The following is a 12,777-nucleotide window of genomic DNA, read 5'->3' as shown; positions in this document are numbered from 1 at the left end:
ACTGCTTTTGTGGGCCCCAGGGCTGAAGGGAAGGAGCATGCTGCCCTTTGACCACTAAGGGCTGGGCTAGGTTTAGGGTGGGGTGGGGCTGGTGTGCTTATTACCCTGAACCCTGGTACCTGGCCCAGATCAGTGTGGTATTTCCAGCCTATGCTGGGCAATCGCAAGGATTTCTCTGGGGGGCGGTGTCAGCAGCAGCACTGACAGGTGCCTCGGGGGCGGTGCATGAGGCGGTGCAATTGCTTCCGGTTCCGGTCTTGGCGGCTCCAGGAGGAGCGGGGGAGATGCTGCGGGAGCTGACCTGGCGGGTTGGGGCCGCATTCCTGCGATTGATCACTGCGCGCCCCATGGCTGGAGGTAACCTGCGCGGAGCCCCTTGGATGGAGGTGCAGGGGCGGGAGAAGTGGTGTTGCTGAGGCATCTGCATGCACCCCACTCCACCAGGACAGGGCGCTGCTGGCGAGGAGGCTCTGCGGCGCCGTGCCTTGACCGGGTCCCCTCAAGACTTTCGTGCTCCCTTCTTCAGTGCCCACGGTTTCGCTACCTGAACTCCGTTTGCTCCTATCCTCGGGCCGGGTCCGCCTCATCGACGTGCGATCTCGGGAGGAGGCTGCAGCTGGGACCATCCCAGGGGCGCTTAACATCCCGGGTATGGGATTGAGAGGGGACGCCCTGGTGGTGGAGTAAAGACTTGTCAAGGAAGGTATTATCTAATGGGGCCGCAGGTAGGGTGGCGCGGGGAAGGCACTGGTTACAGGGGTCCAGAGTTCCCTTAAGCCACCCCTAAGCCTCCCTAGAGTAGGGCTGATTAGAGGCGGATCCTGGCAGCGGAAGTGGCCCATCCAGTTTGAGGGGTAACAGGCGGTGAGGAGAGTGGCAGATCAGTCGGACCTCCCTGAGGCTGTGTGCTGGAATCTGCCTGTTCCTCCTCACGAAGTGGCTCACTTTCTAATGTTTGGCTGAGTAGTGCCTGTGCAAGTAGCTGTTTCTTGTCCTTGAGGTTGGGGGCCAGTATGTGTTGGTGGGTTTTGTGTCTGTGTGTGTGTTTTGCGGCCTCCTGAACACTTGTTTGACTACCAGGGTCCAGCCCTTCCTGCCTACTTCCCATTCTCTCCTCTTGACTCATCCAGTGTCTGAGTTGGAAAGTGCCCTGCAGATGGAGCCAGCTGCTTTCCAGGCTTTGTACTCCGCTGAGAAACCAAAGCGGGAAGATGAGAACCTCGTTTTCTTCTGTCAGATGGGCAAGAGGGGATTGCAGGCCACCCAGTTGGCCAGGGGCCTTGGATACACTGGGTATGGAGAAGGTGTGGATAGCTACCTGGGGAGTGACTGGGGATTCCCTCCGGAGCCTGACCTTCCCTCACCCCTCTTTGTCTCCACAGGGCTTGCAACTATGCTGGGGCCTATAAAGAATGGTTCGAGAAAATGGGTTAGTTAAAACGATGGTTTACCGATTGCCCGGCCACCTTTCTCTCAAATGACACTTCCTGGCAACCTTTACTAGAGATGATGAAGGGGCTGACTTGCTGGGCTGGGCAACTCCTTGTAGTGTCATGCACACCAAAAAAATCAAATAAAGAGCATTTAATTAAAGTCTTGGAAGCATTTAATTTGGCAGATGGACTGAAAACAGGTCCAGTCTTAATCTAGACCTCAGATCAGTCCTGGGTCCTGTCTCCTTCCAGTGTTCATCTACCACAACTCACCCCCCTGCCCGTAATACATTAAAAAAAAAAAAAAATCCATCACCATCAAGTTGACTGACTCATGGTGATCCCATGTGTCACAGCGTAGAACTGCTCCATAGGGTTTTCTTGGCTATAATCTTTATAGCAGCAGATCACCAGGTCTTCTGAGGTGCTGCTGGATGGATTTGAACTGCCAACCTTTGGGTTAGTTGACGGTGAACCACTTGCACGTCCCAGGCACCTTTCCCCAAATACATACCAGCAGCTTTGGGAGACTACAGGTCTTCTGAGGCATTGGTGTGGTTCAGTGGTAGAATTCTTGCCTTCTATGTAGGAGAACCAGGGTTTGATTCCCGGCCAATGCACTCCATGTGCAGCCACCATCCATCAGTGGAGGCTGTGTGTTGCTATGATGCTGAACAGGTTTCAGTGGGCTGGGTTCTCTAAAAGAGCAAAACCAGCGAAGCATGTATATCAATATATATAGAGAGAGATTTATTTCCAGGAAATGGCTCACACAATTGTGGAGGCTGGCAAGTCCCAAATCCATGGGTCAGGCAGCAGGCTGAAGGCTTCTCCTGATTCATGTGGTTGTAGGGGCTGAGGACCCCAAAATCTGCAGGTCAGGTGGGAGGCTGAAGGCTTCTCATGAACCAAGAGCCAGAGGTCAGACTATGAGCCGAATGCGAGAGAGAGAGCTTTTCCAGAACACATGTTTGTATCAGGAATGCAGTCCACTCCCCCAAGAAAAACTCGTCTTCCAACTGATTGGCTGCTGTAGTGGAATGAGTTCCTTTATGTGGCCTTTTGCTTTGGCTCTTTGAAAAACAGTTTGAGAGATTATTCCCCTAAACCCTGAGGAGTTACCTTTGCTCTAGATTTCTACCCTAGAGGGTTTGTTACTTTTGTACAGGTTGATTGACATTTCCTGGGTAAGCTGTAAACAAAGTTGCTTTGATACTTTTTGTCTGGCCTTGGGCGGCTGTAGCCTGCATTGTCATTGGTATGTACTTTATAGGGACTGGCCAATACACTATGCAAATGAAGTGCCTAGAAAATCAAAAAACCAAACTCTTAGCCATCCAGTTGATGCTGACTCATAGCGACCCTCTAGGCCAGAGTAGAACTGCCCCGTAGGGTTTTCTAGGCTGTAATCTTTACAGTAGCAGACTGCCACATCTTTCTCCCATGGAGCAGGTGGTGGAGCACTCAACCATTGTGCCACCAGTGTACCTTTTAAGTGACTATAGACTATGCAAATGAAGTGACTATAGCCTATTAGGCAAATGAAGTATCTGTGGCCTACTAAGAGGGGATTGGGCAGGTTGTGGCCCTGTTGGGAGGGCCATGCCTTGAAATTGAGAAGGAGTTTGCTTATATATGCAGTCAACCCCTCAGAGGCTGGCAGACAGAAGCAGAAGGAAGAACGAAGAAGCAGAGAGAGAGGAAACAAGGCACCTTCTAAAAGAGCTGTAACATGGGTCAAGGCTGTAACACTGAAGACAGTGAAGGGGCCCTGGTGGCAGAGTCAATGGTGACAGCAGGAACCTGCTGCTAGGAGTGCAGCTGAGGGAGCTGAACAAAGCTGCTACACTGGCTATGAGCTGGGTCAGTTAGCAGTGGGGAGGCTGACGGCAGGGAGGCCTGTCCCCAGGGGGCTGAGAGAAGCCTATCCTGGCTATGAGCTAGGTCGGTTAGCAGTGGAGAGGCTGATGGCAGGGAGGCTGAAGGCAGAGAGGCGTGTCCTCAGAGGGCTGAGGGGAAACTTGTTCTGTGGGGGCTGAGCGGAGATGTGCACGGCCAAGAGAGGACGTGGACAGCAGAGAGAAGGGCCTGCTTGCTCGCGTGGCCGAGAATTGCTGAGAAAGCTGTCCTGCACTGAAGAAGGGAGGGGTGTGCTGTCCACTTTGGGGAAGCTTTCCAGACTCTGCCTGCATGCTTCCTGGTCCTGATCCTGACTTATAGCCCGTTGACCCTGATCCTGAGTTGTAGCCTGTTAATTCCTTAGTAAATCTCTTAACTGTAAGGATGGTCTCTGAGTTCCGTGTGGCCGTTGCAATGAATTACTGAACCCAGTAGAGAAGTAGAGAGTGCTGTGGGAGGGATGGTTGGTGTCAGAATTGGTAAAAAGGTTGGAGAGTGGAGGTGTGTCTGACCTCCACCTCACAGGAATCAGCTTTGGGCTGATCCTGGTCATTATCTCCCCTGAAGTTAAACAGGTTCTGATGCTACTACTACTATCCTTTTACAGCTGCTTACATCAGATCACAAAATGGGAGGCGATTACAGACTGTCTGCCACATAACCAAGAATCATCGTCTAGCCAGGCGGACACGTAACGTTAACCATCACACAGACTACGATCGGAAAATCAGCCGATGAAAACACTGTGGGTCACAACGGTCTGATCAGTTGCCACAGGGGTGGCGTAGGACTGGGCAGGGTTTCGTTCTGTTGTGCGTGGGGTCGCCAAGAGTTGGGGGCAACACAATGGCAGCTAACAACAACAAAAATTCTCTTCGAACAGTTGTTTTCACCCCAGGAGGCGCATCGGAATCACGTGCATAGCTGGGGGGGAAAAAAAAAGCTTGCACCCCATCCCAGATTCAGAATCTGAGCATTAGTGGTTTTATAAGCCCCTCAGGTGATTCCAACATGCTGTCAGGAGTGGGAACCATTGCTATTTTCGTACATATTTTTCATGAGCGCTCTTGCGCTAAAATGGCAGATTAGTTGCAAAAGAGGCTGCATGTCTTGCAAAGCCTAAAATATTACTATCTGACCCTTCACATAAAAACTTCGCCAACCCTTGCTCTAGACCTTCAGGTCCTCAGTCCCAACTCCACTTCCCTCAGACTTTGTCACTGGGTTGAGGAAATGAGAGAGGACAGTCTCAGGCTGTTGGGTAAGGGAATGGAGGGCAACCTTCATTCCTATAGGTGTGTCACACACAGACCACAGGTCCCAGTTTTTATCATTACTCATCCCACACTGGACTGTAACAAAGTTTAACTGGCTACAAAAAAACGAAACCAGCACATACTGAAACAAAATTCGACACTACAAAATAGGTATGTAACTTCCTTGTAGCAGAGTGTGTTGTTTGATACATATCCTTCCAGACATTTTTCATATTTTAATGACAGGATTTTCACTTAAGGTGGATTTTTAAAAACTTTATTCTTTTATCCCTCGAAGAGAAGGCTGGGTCGGAAATGGACGCAATTTTCTGAGGAAATTCCTTCAGGCATTTTCTGCTTCCTTGCCTTTCTTTTATCCCCTCTTCCTCTTCCTTTCTCCCTTCTGGAATGTACCTAGCCCTCCTACATCTTTTATCTCTCTGTCCACACTCCATACTCTATAATTATAATCTTCCATTCCTCTGGCTCTTCAGCTTCTCTGTCAAAGAGCCCTACTCTCTCCCTGGGCTAATGACAATTATCTGAGGTCAGCCAGACATTGCTGGGTCTGGAGACAAAGACAAAATATGTGAAAGCATCTACCTCAGGGTCTGGCAAGTAGTAGGTGCAAGTTAACCTTTAACCAAATATCCAAATCCGTTTTGTTCTCAGACTGGTTGGGAGGTTTTTCCTGAGGTCTGGCTTCCCTCTTCCTGTGAGTCTTTACTGCTCTAATCCCCTCCTCCCCCCACAAGTCTTTATTATAATTAAATCATAGCATTCCTTTTATTATTATTATTACTGAGGCACACTTTACCTACGATAAAATGCACAGTTCCTAAGTGTTCAGTTCACTGAGTTCTGACATTTGTATGCTTCCTTGTAACCACCACCCAAACTAAGATAGAGAACACTGTAATCCTCAGGAATTTGCCTCCACCTCTTTTCAGTCAATTCCATCCCCCCTCCCTTCCTGGGCAGCTGTTTTCTATCTTTTAGCACCATAAATTAGTTTTCTATAAGCCCCCTTCCTTGCCTAACTCAATAGTATTTCCTTTCTTCAATTTAACGGCTGTTCAGGGTTAAAGAAAATCCTAGAATCGAAGTGAATCAGTTCTCTGCATCACCACGCCCTCTGGTTTAATTATTGTTAAGAGAACATTCTTCTTTCTCCCTCATTAATTGTTAGGTTCATAACCCTGAACCCTGATGGGCTGTTCCAATCCGTTATTTTACCTTTTAAAGTTCTCTGCCTTTCCTCACCACTAACAATATGTCAGCCAGTAAGGCTGAAGATCGAGAGTTTACCAGATATATGTAGTTGTGGGATACCTACTTCTGCTTTCCCTTTCATACTTAATCTGCGGGGCAGTGAATAACTTAAAATGGCCTTTCTAGTCATGGTCTCTGTAACTTTCAACAAATGACTGGGTGGGGCTATGCAAATAAGGTGCTCGTGGCCCACAGATGGGATTGGATAGCTTGGTAATAATATAAATAAGGTGGATGGAATACGGTGCAGGCGGGGGTGGGATCGTAACGAGGAGATTGGTCAATTCTGCCATCTCGCTAGGCTTAAAAGAGAGCCAATCCCAGAGCAGAGGGGGATCTCACTACCACCAAGAACAAAGAGCTAGGAGTAGAGCGAATCTTTTGGACCCGGGATCCCTGTGCTGAGAATCTCCTACACCGAGGAGGCAGAGAGAGTTACAACACCGGAGGAGAGTGAGAAGTAGTGGCAGGGAAACAGCAGTGGTGGGGGCAGCCAAACCAAGAGACCAGCAGGAAACGGCGGCATAACGGGCTTCCCAGTGGCCCGCGGAGAGAGAAAGCTGAGCACCTTTGGGTAGGAGGCTTGCTGGCGGACTGGGGGGCCTCTGGGCACTTACTGGTGGAGCAAGGCTTGCCGACCCATGGAGTCAGAACTGAGTGCCTTCAGGCCGAGGCTTACTGGCAGAGTGCAGTACCTCGGGGTACTTCCTGGCAGAGCTAAAAGAGCCTTGTAACACTTGCCCAAGCAGGGGAGAGGCCAGGCCGGCCTAAGAGGTCTGAAGGACCTAGGACCTAGGGCCAAGAAGCCAAGGGTCCAGAAGAGGCCTGCTGGCACAGCTGAGAAGAGGCTGTCCTGGTTGAAAAACTATCAGCCATTTCTGATCCTGAATTATAGCCTGTTATTTCTCTAAGAAACCCCGTAATCGTATTGTCTGTGAGTTCTGTGTGGCTGTTGCAATGAATTATGGAGCCCAGCAGAGGGGTAGAGAGTGCCGTTAGAGGGACCGTTGGTGGCAGAATTGGTAAAAAGGTTGGAGACAGGAGGTCTGTCTGCCCACTGCCTCACAGGAATCAGCCTTGGGCTGTTGATCTTGATTCTCCTTCCCCCGTTGTGAAGGTAGAGGAGGTCAGACAACACCTCCGCAAAGCTGTTTTTACAAGATCCTTTCCCCTTCATCATACTTTATCCACCCTAGGTTTATGTTTATCACATACAGGTGTCATCCCATCTACACTACAATTTCATTATTAATCTGTCTCTCCCAATTGATTGTGAGCTCCTCAAGGGCAGGAATGTCTTCCATTTTCTTAGCTCCAGTGCCTGGCACCATGGGTTCATAGGAGGGGTTTGTTGCAGCTCACTAGCTGCCCAACCTTCAGAGTCTTCTAATTTCAGCCTCTCTGAAACATCACTGCCTGCTCAATCTTAAAATAACATTTTTATCTTATCAGTCAGAGTTGATGATTTACAGTAGGTCCTTGTTGCTTAGTGCTTCAAACACAGACTCAGCCTGGCCTTTTGAACAATCTGTAGTCTAGATCCAGAGTCACTCTGTGCCTTTCAACATTTATCTTCCAGTGCCTGCTCCCATCAGGCTGGTCTCCTTAAGTAGACCCTCTTCCTTTCTGAAGCTGGCCTTCACTCACTATTTCCCCTGTTTGGGAAGCTTCCAGTCTCCTTCAGACCAGCAGTCTGAATTTCACAAGAATTAGGAGAATGTATTTGGCAGGAGACTTGTGGTCCTACATCAAGAGGGCTTTTAAACTGAAGAAGGGAGAAAACTAACCAGATAAAACTATATACTTGAATTCCACAGAGGACACAGTGGATGAGGTACACACCTTTCCTGTAGCACTTACCACACCACATAATAACTTGCGTGGCTCTCCCCCTTTACATTGGGCTCTTTAAGGAGGGACTGTTTATTTCATTTTTGTATTGGCCAACAATTAAACTAGACCTTGGCATAGAGGAGACACTCAGTAGATGTTGAATTTTTATCAAGGTGTTTACTAATTCCAAGGGGGAAAAAATCCAAAGGGAGAAAGTTGGGAATAATACTCGTGAATGGGAGGATGTTATTGTGGAAAGGGCAAAGGCTATGAGTTAGAAAGTTCTGAGTTCCAGGTATGGCTTAATGCTACTGAATGGTCACTGCAAGTTACTTTTAACTACTCTGAGTCATTTTCCTTATCTGTAAAATGAGTGAAATGGGGGTCATAGACTTATTTCCTTGTATTGTGAGAGTTTAATGGGATAATGTACACAAAGTACCTGTCGTATTATTGTTAGCTGCCATCCAGTTGGCCAATTCATTGCAAACCCCATGTACAATGGAATTATACTATTGGAATCCATAGGGTTTTTACTGGCTGATTTTGGGAAATAGATTGCCAGACCTTTGTTCCTAGTCTGTCTTTAGTCTGGAAGCTCTGTTGAACCCTGTGCAGCATCATAGCAACATACCAGCCTCCACTGAAAGATGGGTGGTGGCTGAGTTTGAGGTGCATTGGCCAGGAATTGAACTGGGGTCTCCCACACAGAAGGCAAGAATCCTACCACTGAACCACCACTGCCTCCACCTGTCATAGGGAACTTAATGGATTTCGAGAGCTTTGAGTATAAATAATAAATACCGGAAGGCAAATATAATAACAGATATAATTGAAACTTGGTGGAAGGGAATTTGTGCCTAGCAATGGAAAAGTATGTCATATTAAAAGGAAAATATATTTAATAGGAGAGCCAGACATCATAAGTGTGCAGCTCAATGAATGTTTACAAAGTGAACACACCCATTTAACCACCACCGTTGTCAGCAAACAGGCGCTGTAGGATTTGAATCCTTTAAAATATGTTGAGACTTGCTTTATGGCTAAGTTTTTATAAATGTTCCATGAACACTTGAAAAGCGGGTATAATCTGCAGTTTTGGGGCACACTGTTCTATGTATGTCAGCTAAGACTGGTTTATCAGTTATATTGTTCAAATCTATATCTCTACTGATTTTTTTTTTGTCTGCTTCTTCTACCAGCTACTTAGATAGATGTGTTTAATCTCTAGCTATGATTTGGGTTTTTTAAATTTCTTTTTGCAGTTCTGTCCATTTTACTTTATGTATTTGGAAGCTATGTTGTTTGATATATATACAAACTTAAAATTGTTACATCTTCCTCCTGGATTGGTCCTGTTTTCATTATGTCCCTCTTTATCTCTGGCGATGCTTCTTGACTTGAAGTCTGTTTAATCTGATACTAGTACACCTACACCAGCTTTACTTCGGTTACTATTTGCATGGGATTAATAGACCATGACTCCTGGAATTCATGTTAACCAAAGAAGAAAACAGAAGGCACAGTTAGACCTAAGCAGTAGACTACAGAGAAGCAGATTTTTAAAGTTCAGAGAAAATAGATGTTGAGCTCATGGCCAGAGACTAAGGAGAATAGGAATCAAGAAGGTTGAGAGTCCCCATTAACAAGACTTGGGACCATATTTCCAGATGGGAAGTCCTTCTAGCTCGCTCATTCTACTAGTACTTTAATTCCTAATCATATCCTTCACATTGCCAAGTCCTCCAGTTAATTGACCTTACTAATTTTTCACTATCCATGACCCTCTTTATGCCCTCATTTCTCTCCATTTTCAGGTTAGAGTCATTGGTTCATTATTATCATTTTTTTTTTTATATCTAGGAATAAACTTACCAAGAAAGTTCAAGACTTACACAAAGAAAATGTTAAAACACAATAAAAGACCTAAAAAGAAGACTTACACAATGAAAAGACTTAAAAAGTTCTAGGATGGGAAGACTCAACTTCATAAATGTATCAGCTTACTAAAAAACAAAAATAGCCAGAAAAGATAGAAAAAGAGCATCACTGACAGGGAGCTAGCCTTAAAAAAAAAATATTAAAATACAAACTTTGTAATTAAAACAACGTGAATGGATAGATAGATGGGCTCCACACCTCACCTCATATACCAAGATAAATTTGAAATGAATTAAAGATTTAAAGTAAGAAAAGGAAATTATATATATATTTTTCATTACCTTAAAGTGGGAGAAGTCATTTCTAACTATGACTCAAAAGTTAGGAGCACAAAAGAAAAGACTGATAAATAAAACTACAACACAAACAAGCGAAAGCCTTCTGCATGGTAAAAAACAACGTAAGCTAAGTCAAAAGGCAAACAGCAAATAAGAAAAACATATTCAACTCAAAACATGCACAAATGGCTAATTCTTTGAATATAAAAAAAGCCCCTAAAAATGGGTCATAAAAAGACAACTATCCCAATAAAAAAAATGGGTAAAACATATGAAGAGACAGTTCATAGAATACAAATGGCTCTTAAACCTAGAGGGATGTTCAACTCACTCGTAATAAAAAAAAAAAAATTTTTTTTTTTAAAGCAAATTAAACAAAACTGAGGTATCAATTTTCACTTATGAGACTGGCAATACTTCAAATGTTTGACTGAATAACTCTTTTAGCAAGACTGTGAGAAACAGGCATATTAATAGATTATGCAAATATGAATTGGTACAACCTTTATGGAGGGCAATTTGGCTATGTCAATCAAAATAACAACCTAATATACCCTTTGACCCAGCATTCCCATTTCTGGAGATTGCTACTATAAATAAGCTTGAATTCATGTAAAATATGTGTTTATTCATTGTATCTTCTATATTAGCAAAAGATGGAGACTAATTAAAGTATCCATAAATTGAAAGTGGCTAAATAACATTACAAGCACACAATAGAATATTATGTAAAAAAGTGAGGAAGCTCTCAGTGTATTCACATCAAAGCTCTACAATTACACGCTGTTAGTTGTTTTTTTTTTTTTTAGGTGAAAAAATTGTAGTATGCTATCTTCGGTGTTAAAAAAAGGTAATAACATATAAAAAAAATATATACTTATAATTGCTCATATTTGCAAAATGAAACTCTGGAAGGACACAGAAGAAAAGTCAATCCCTTGCAAATTTCTTTAGCATCCTTGCTGCTTTCTCACTTCATCACTTGCTCAGGAAAACCCCAACTACGATTAAACCCAACTAACCTTACTATACTGGTGCAAATGATTAAGCACTTGTCTGCTAACCGAAAGGTTGGAGGTCCAAGTCCACCTAGAGGCACCTCAGAAGAAAGTCCTGACTATCTACTTCTGAAAGACTGGATTGCAACTTTTTTTTTTCCAACCTTACTCTAAAAAAAATTTTTTTTTTTTTTTTACTCTATCCCCACAGTTGAACAGCTGCAGTAAAACTCACACCAATTTGACTGCTCTGTTTTTAAGTCCAAAATATCTAGATGGCATTTAACACTGCTCATTATTCCTAATATACTTCCCTAATGTCTTCCTTCAATTTTTGCCTCTATAAAATAACCATTTCCCATTTCTCCCTACTCTTCAAATCTCCTAAACTTCCTTTTCCCTCTACACTCGTCCCGTGCGGAGTGAGAAGCCGACCTAAATGACCTCTGATAAAGACTATGATCCATGTTAGAGTTGCTTAAAGCCCCTACTCAAGTCTCACCATCTCAAAGTTTTGTCTGACAATCACAGCCCACAGTGATTGTTCTCTTCTTGGAGCTCTTCCCTCCCCTACTCTTCACTCTAGAATTGAACTTTGTATATGTATCTCTCTCTCCAAGACTTTTGAGGGTAAAGAACAGAGCTTTGCACGTGTCTTGTTATTAGGTGCCAACGAGTGGGTTCTGAGTGATAGTGACCCTATGTACAACAGAACAAAACACTGCCAGGTCCTGCGCCATCCTCACAATCATTGTTTTGCTTTAAGCCCATTGTTGCAGCCACTGTGTCAGTCCATCTTCTTGACGGTCTTCCTCTTTTTCACTGGTCCTCTACTTTCCAATCATGATGTCCTTCTCCAGGGAGTCAAGTCCTGACAACATGTCCAAAGGATGTGAGATGTAGTCTCACCATCCTTGCTATTAGGAGCATTCTGATTGTACTTCTTCCAAGACAGATCTGTTCGTTTCTTTTTTTTGGCAGTCCATGGTATATTCTTCTCCAATACCACAATTCAAAGGCGTCAATTGTTCTTTGATTTTCTTTATTCATTGTCCAGGCTTCCATATGCATAGGAGGCAAGTGAAAACACCATAGCTTGTGTCAGGCGCACCTTAGTCTTCAAGGTGACATCTTTGCTCTTCAACACTTTAAGGAGGTCTTTTGCAGCAGATTTGCCCAATGCAATGCATCTTTTGATATCTTGACTGCTGCTTCCATGGCTGTTGATTGTGGATCCAAGTAAAATGAAATCTTTGACAACTTCAGTCTTTTCGCTGCTTGTCACGATGTTGCTCATTGGTCCAGTTGTGAAGATGTTTTTCTTTATGCTGAGGTGTAATCCGTACTGAGGGCTGTGGTCTTTGATCTTCATTAGTAAGTGCTTCAAGTCCTCTTCACCGTCAGCAAGCAAGGTTGTGTCATCTGCATAACGCAGGTTGTTAATGAGTATTCCTCCAATCCTGATGCTCTGTTCTTCTTCACATAGTCCAGCTTCTTGGATTATTTGCTCAGCAAACAGATTGAATAGGTATGGTGAAAGGATACAACCCTGATGCATACCTTTCCTGACTTTAAACCACGCAGTATCCCCTTGTTTTTTCCGAATATCTGCCTCTTGATCTATGTACAGGTTTCTCATGAGCACAATTATTCTTGAATTCCCATTCTTCCCAATGTTAACCATCATTTGTTATGATCCACATAGTCGAATGCCTTTGCATAGTCAATAAAACACAGGTAAACACCTTTCTGGTATTCTTTGCTTTCAGCCAGGACCCATCTGACATCAGCAATGATATCCCTGATTCCATGTCCTCTTGTGAATCTGGCTTGAATTTCTGGCATTCCCTTGTCGATATACTGCTGC

At 44.5% G+C, this 12,777-nt stretch overlaps 1 protein-coding gene and 1 non-coding gene across 5 annotated transcripts; both read left to right on the top strand.

The window, feature by feature from the left end:
* The first annotated feature begins 105 nt into the window (after positions 1-105).
* On the top strand, positions 106-5,891 carry TSTD1 (thiosulfate sulfurtransferase like domain containing 1). Of its 4 annotated transcripts, none has more exons than XM_023554185.2 (4): positions 106-357; positions 527-649; positions 1,131-1,293; positions 1,383-5,891. In XM_023554185.2, the coding sequence occupies exons 1-4, from the start codon at positions 285-287 to the stop codon at positions 1,432-1,434; spliced, it is 411 nt and encodes a 136-aa protein (XP_023409953.1). In that variant the 5' UTR covers positions 106-284; the 3' UTR covers positions 1,435-5,891. The 4 variants fall into 4 exon arrangements, 3 of the variants coding, with proteins under 3 accessions (XP_023409953.1, XP_023409952.1, XP_023409951.1); XM_023554184.2 differs by having other exon boundaries at positions 1,131-1,304; XM_023554183.2 differs by having other exon boundaries at positions 1,131-5,891.
* Positions 1,980-2,053, top strand: TRNAR-UCU (transfer RNA arginine (anticodon UCU)). The gene has a single exon. It is a non-coding gene; the product is annotated as a tRNA-Arg (tRNA).
* Positions 5,892-12,777: the final 6,886 nt, after the last annotated feature.

Source organism: Loxodonta africana, chromosome 3 (genome assembly GCF_030014295.1).
Source record: "Loxodonta africana isolate mLoxAfr1 chromosome 3, mLoxAfr1.hap2, whole genome shotgun sequence".
NCBI lineage: Eukaryota > Metazoa > Chordata > Mammalia > Proboscidea > Elephantidae > Loxodonta > Loxodonta africana.
Note: the sequence above shows the minus strand (reverse complement) of the source record. Positions and strands in the feature narration are given on the sequence as shown.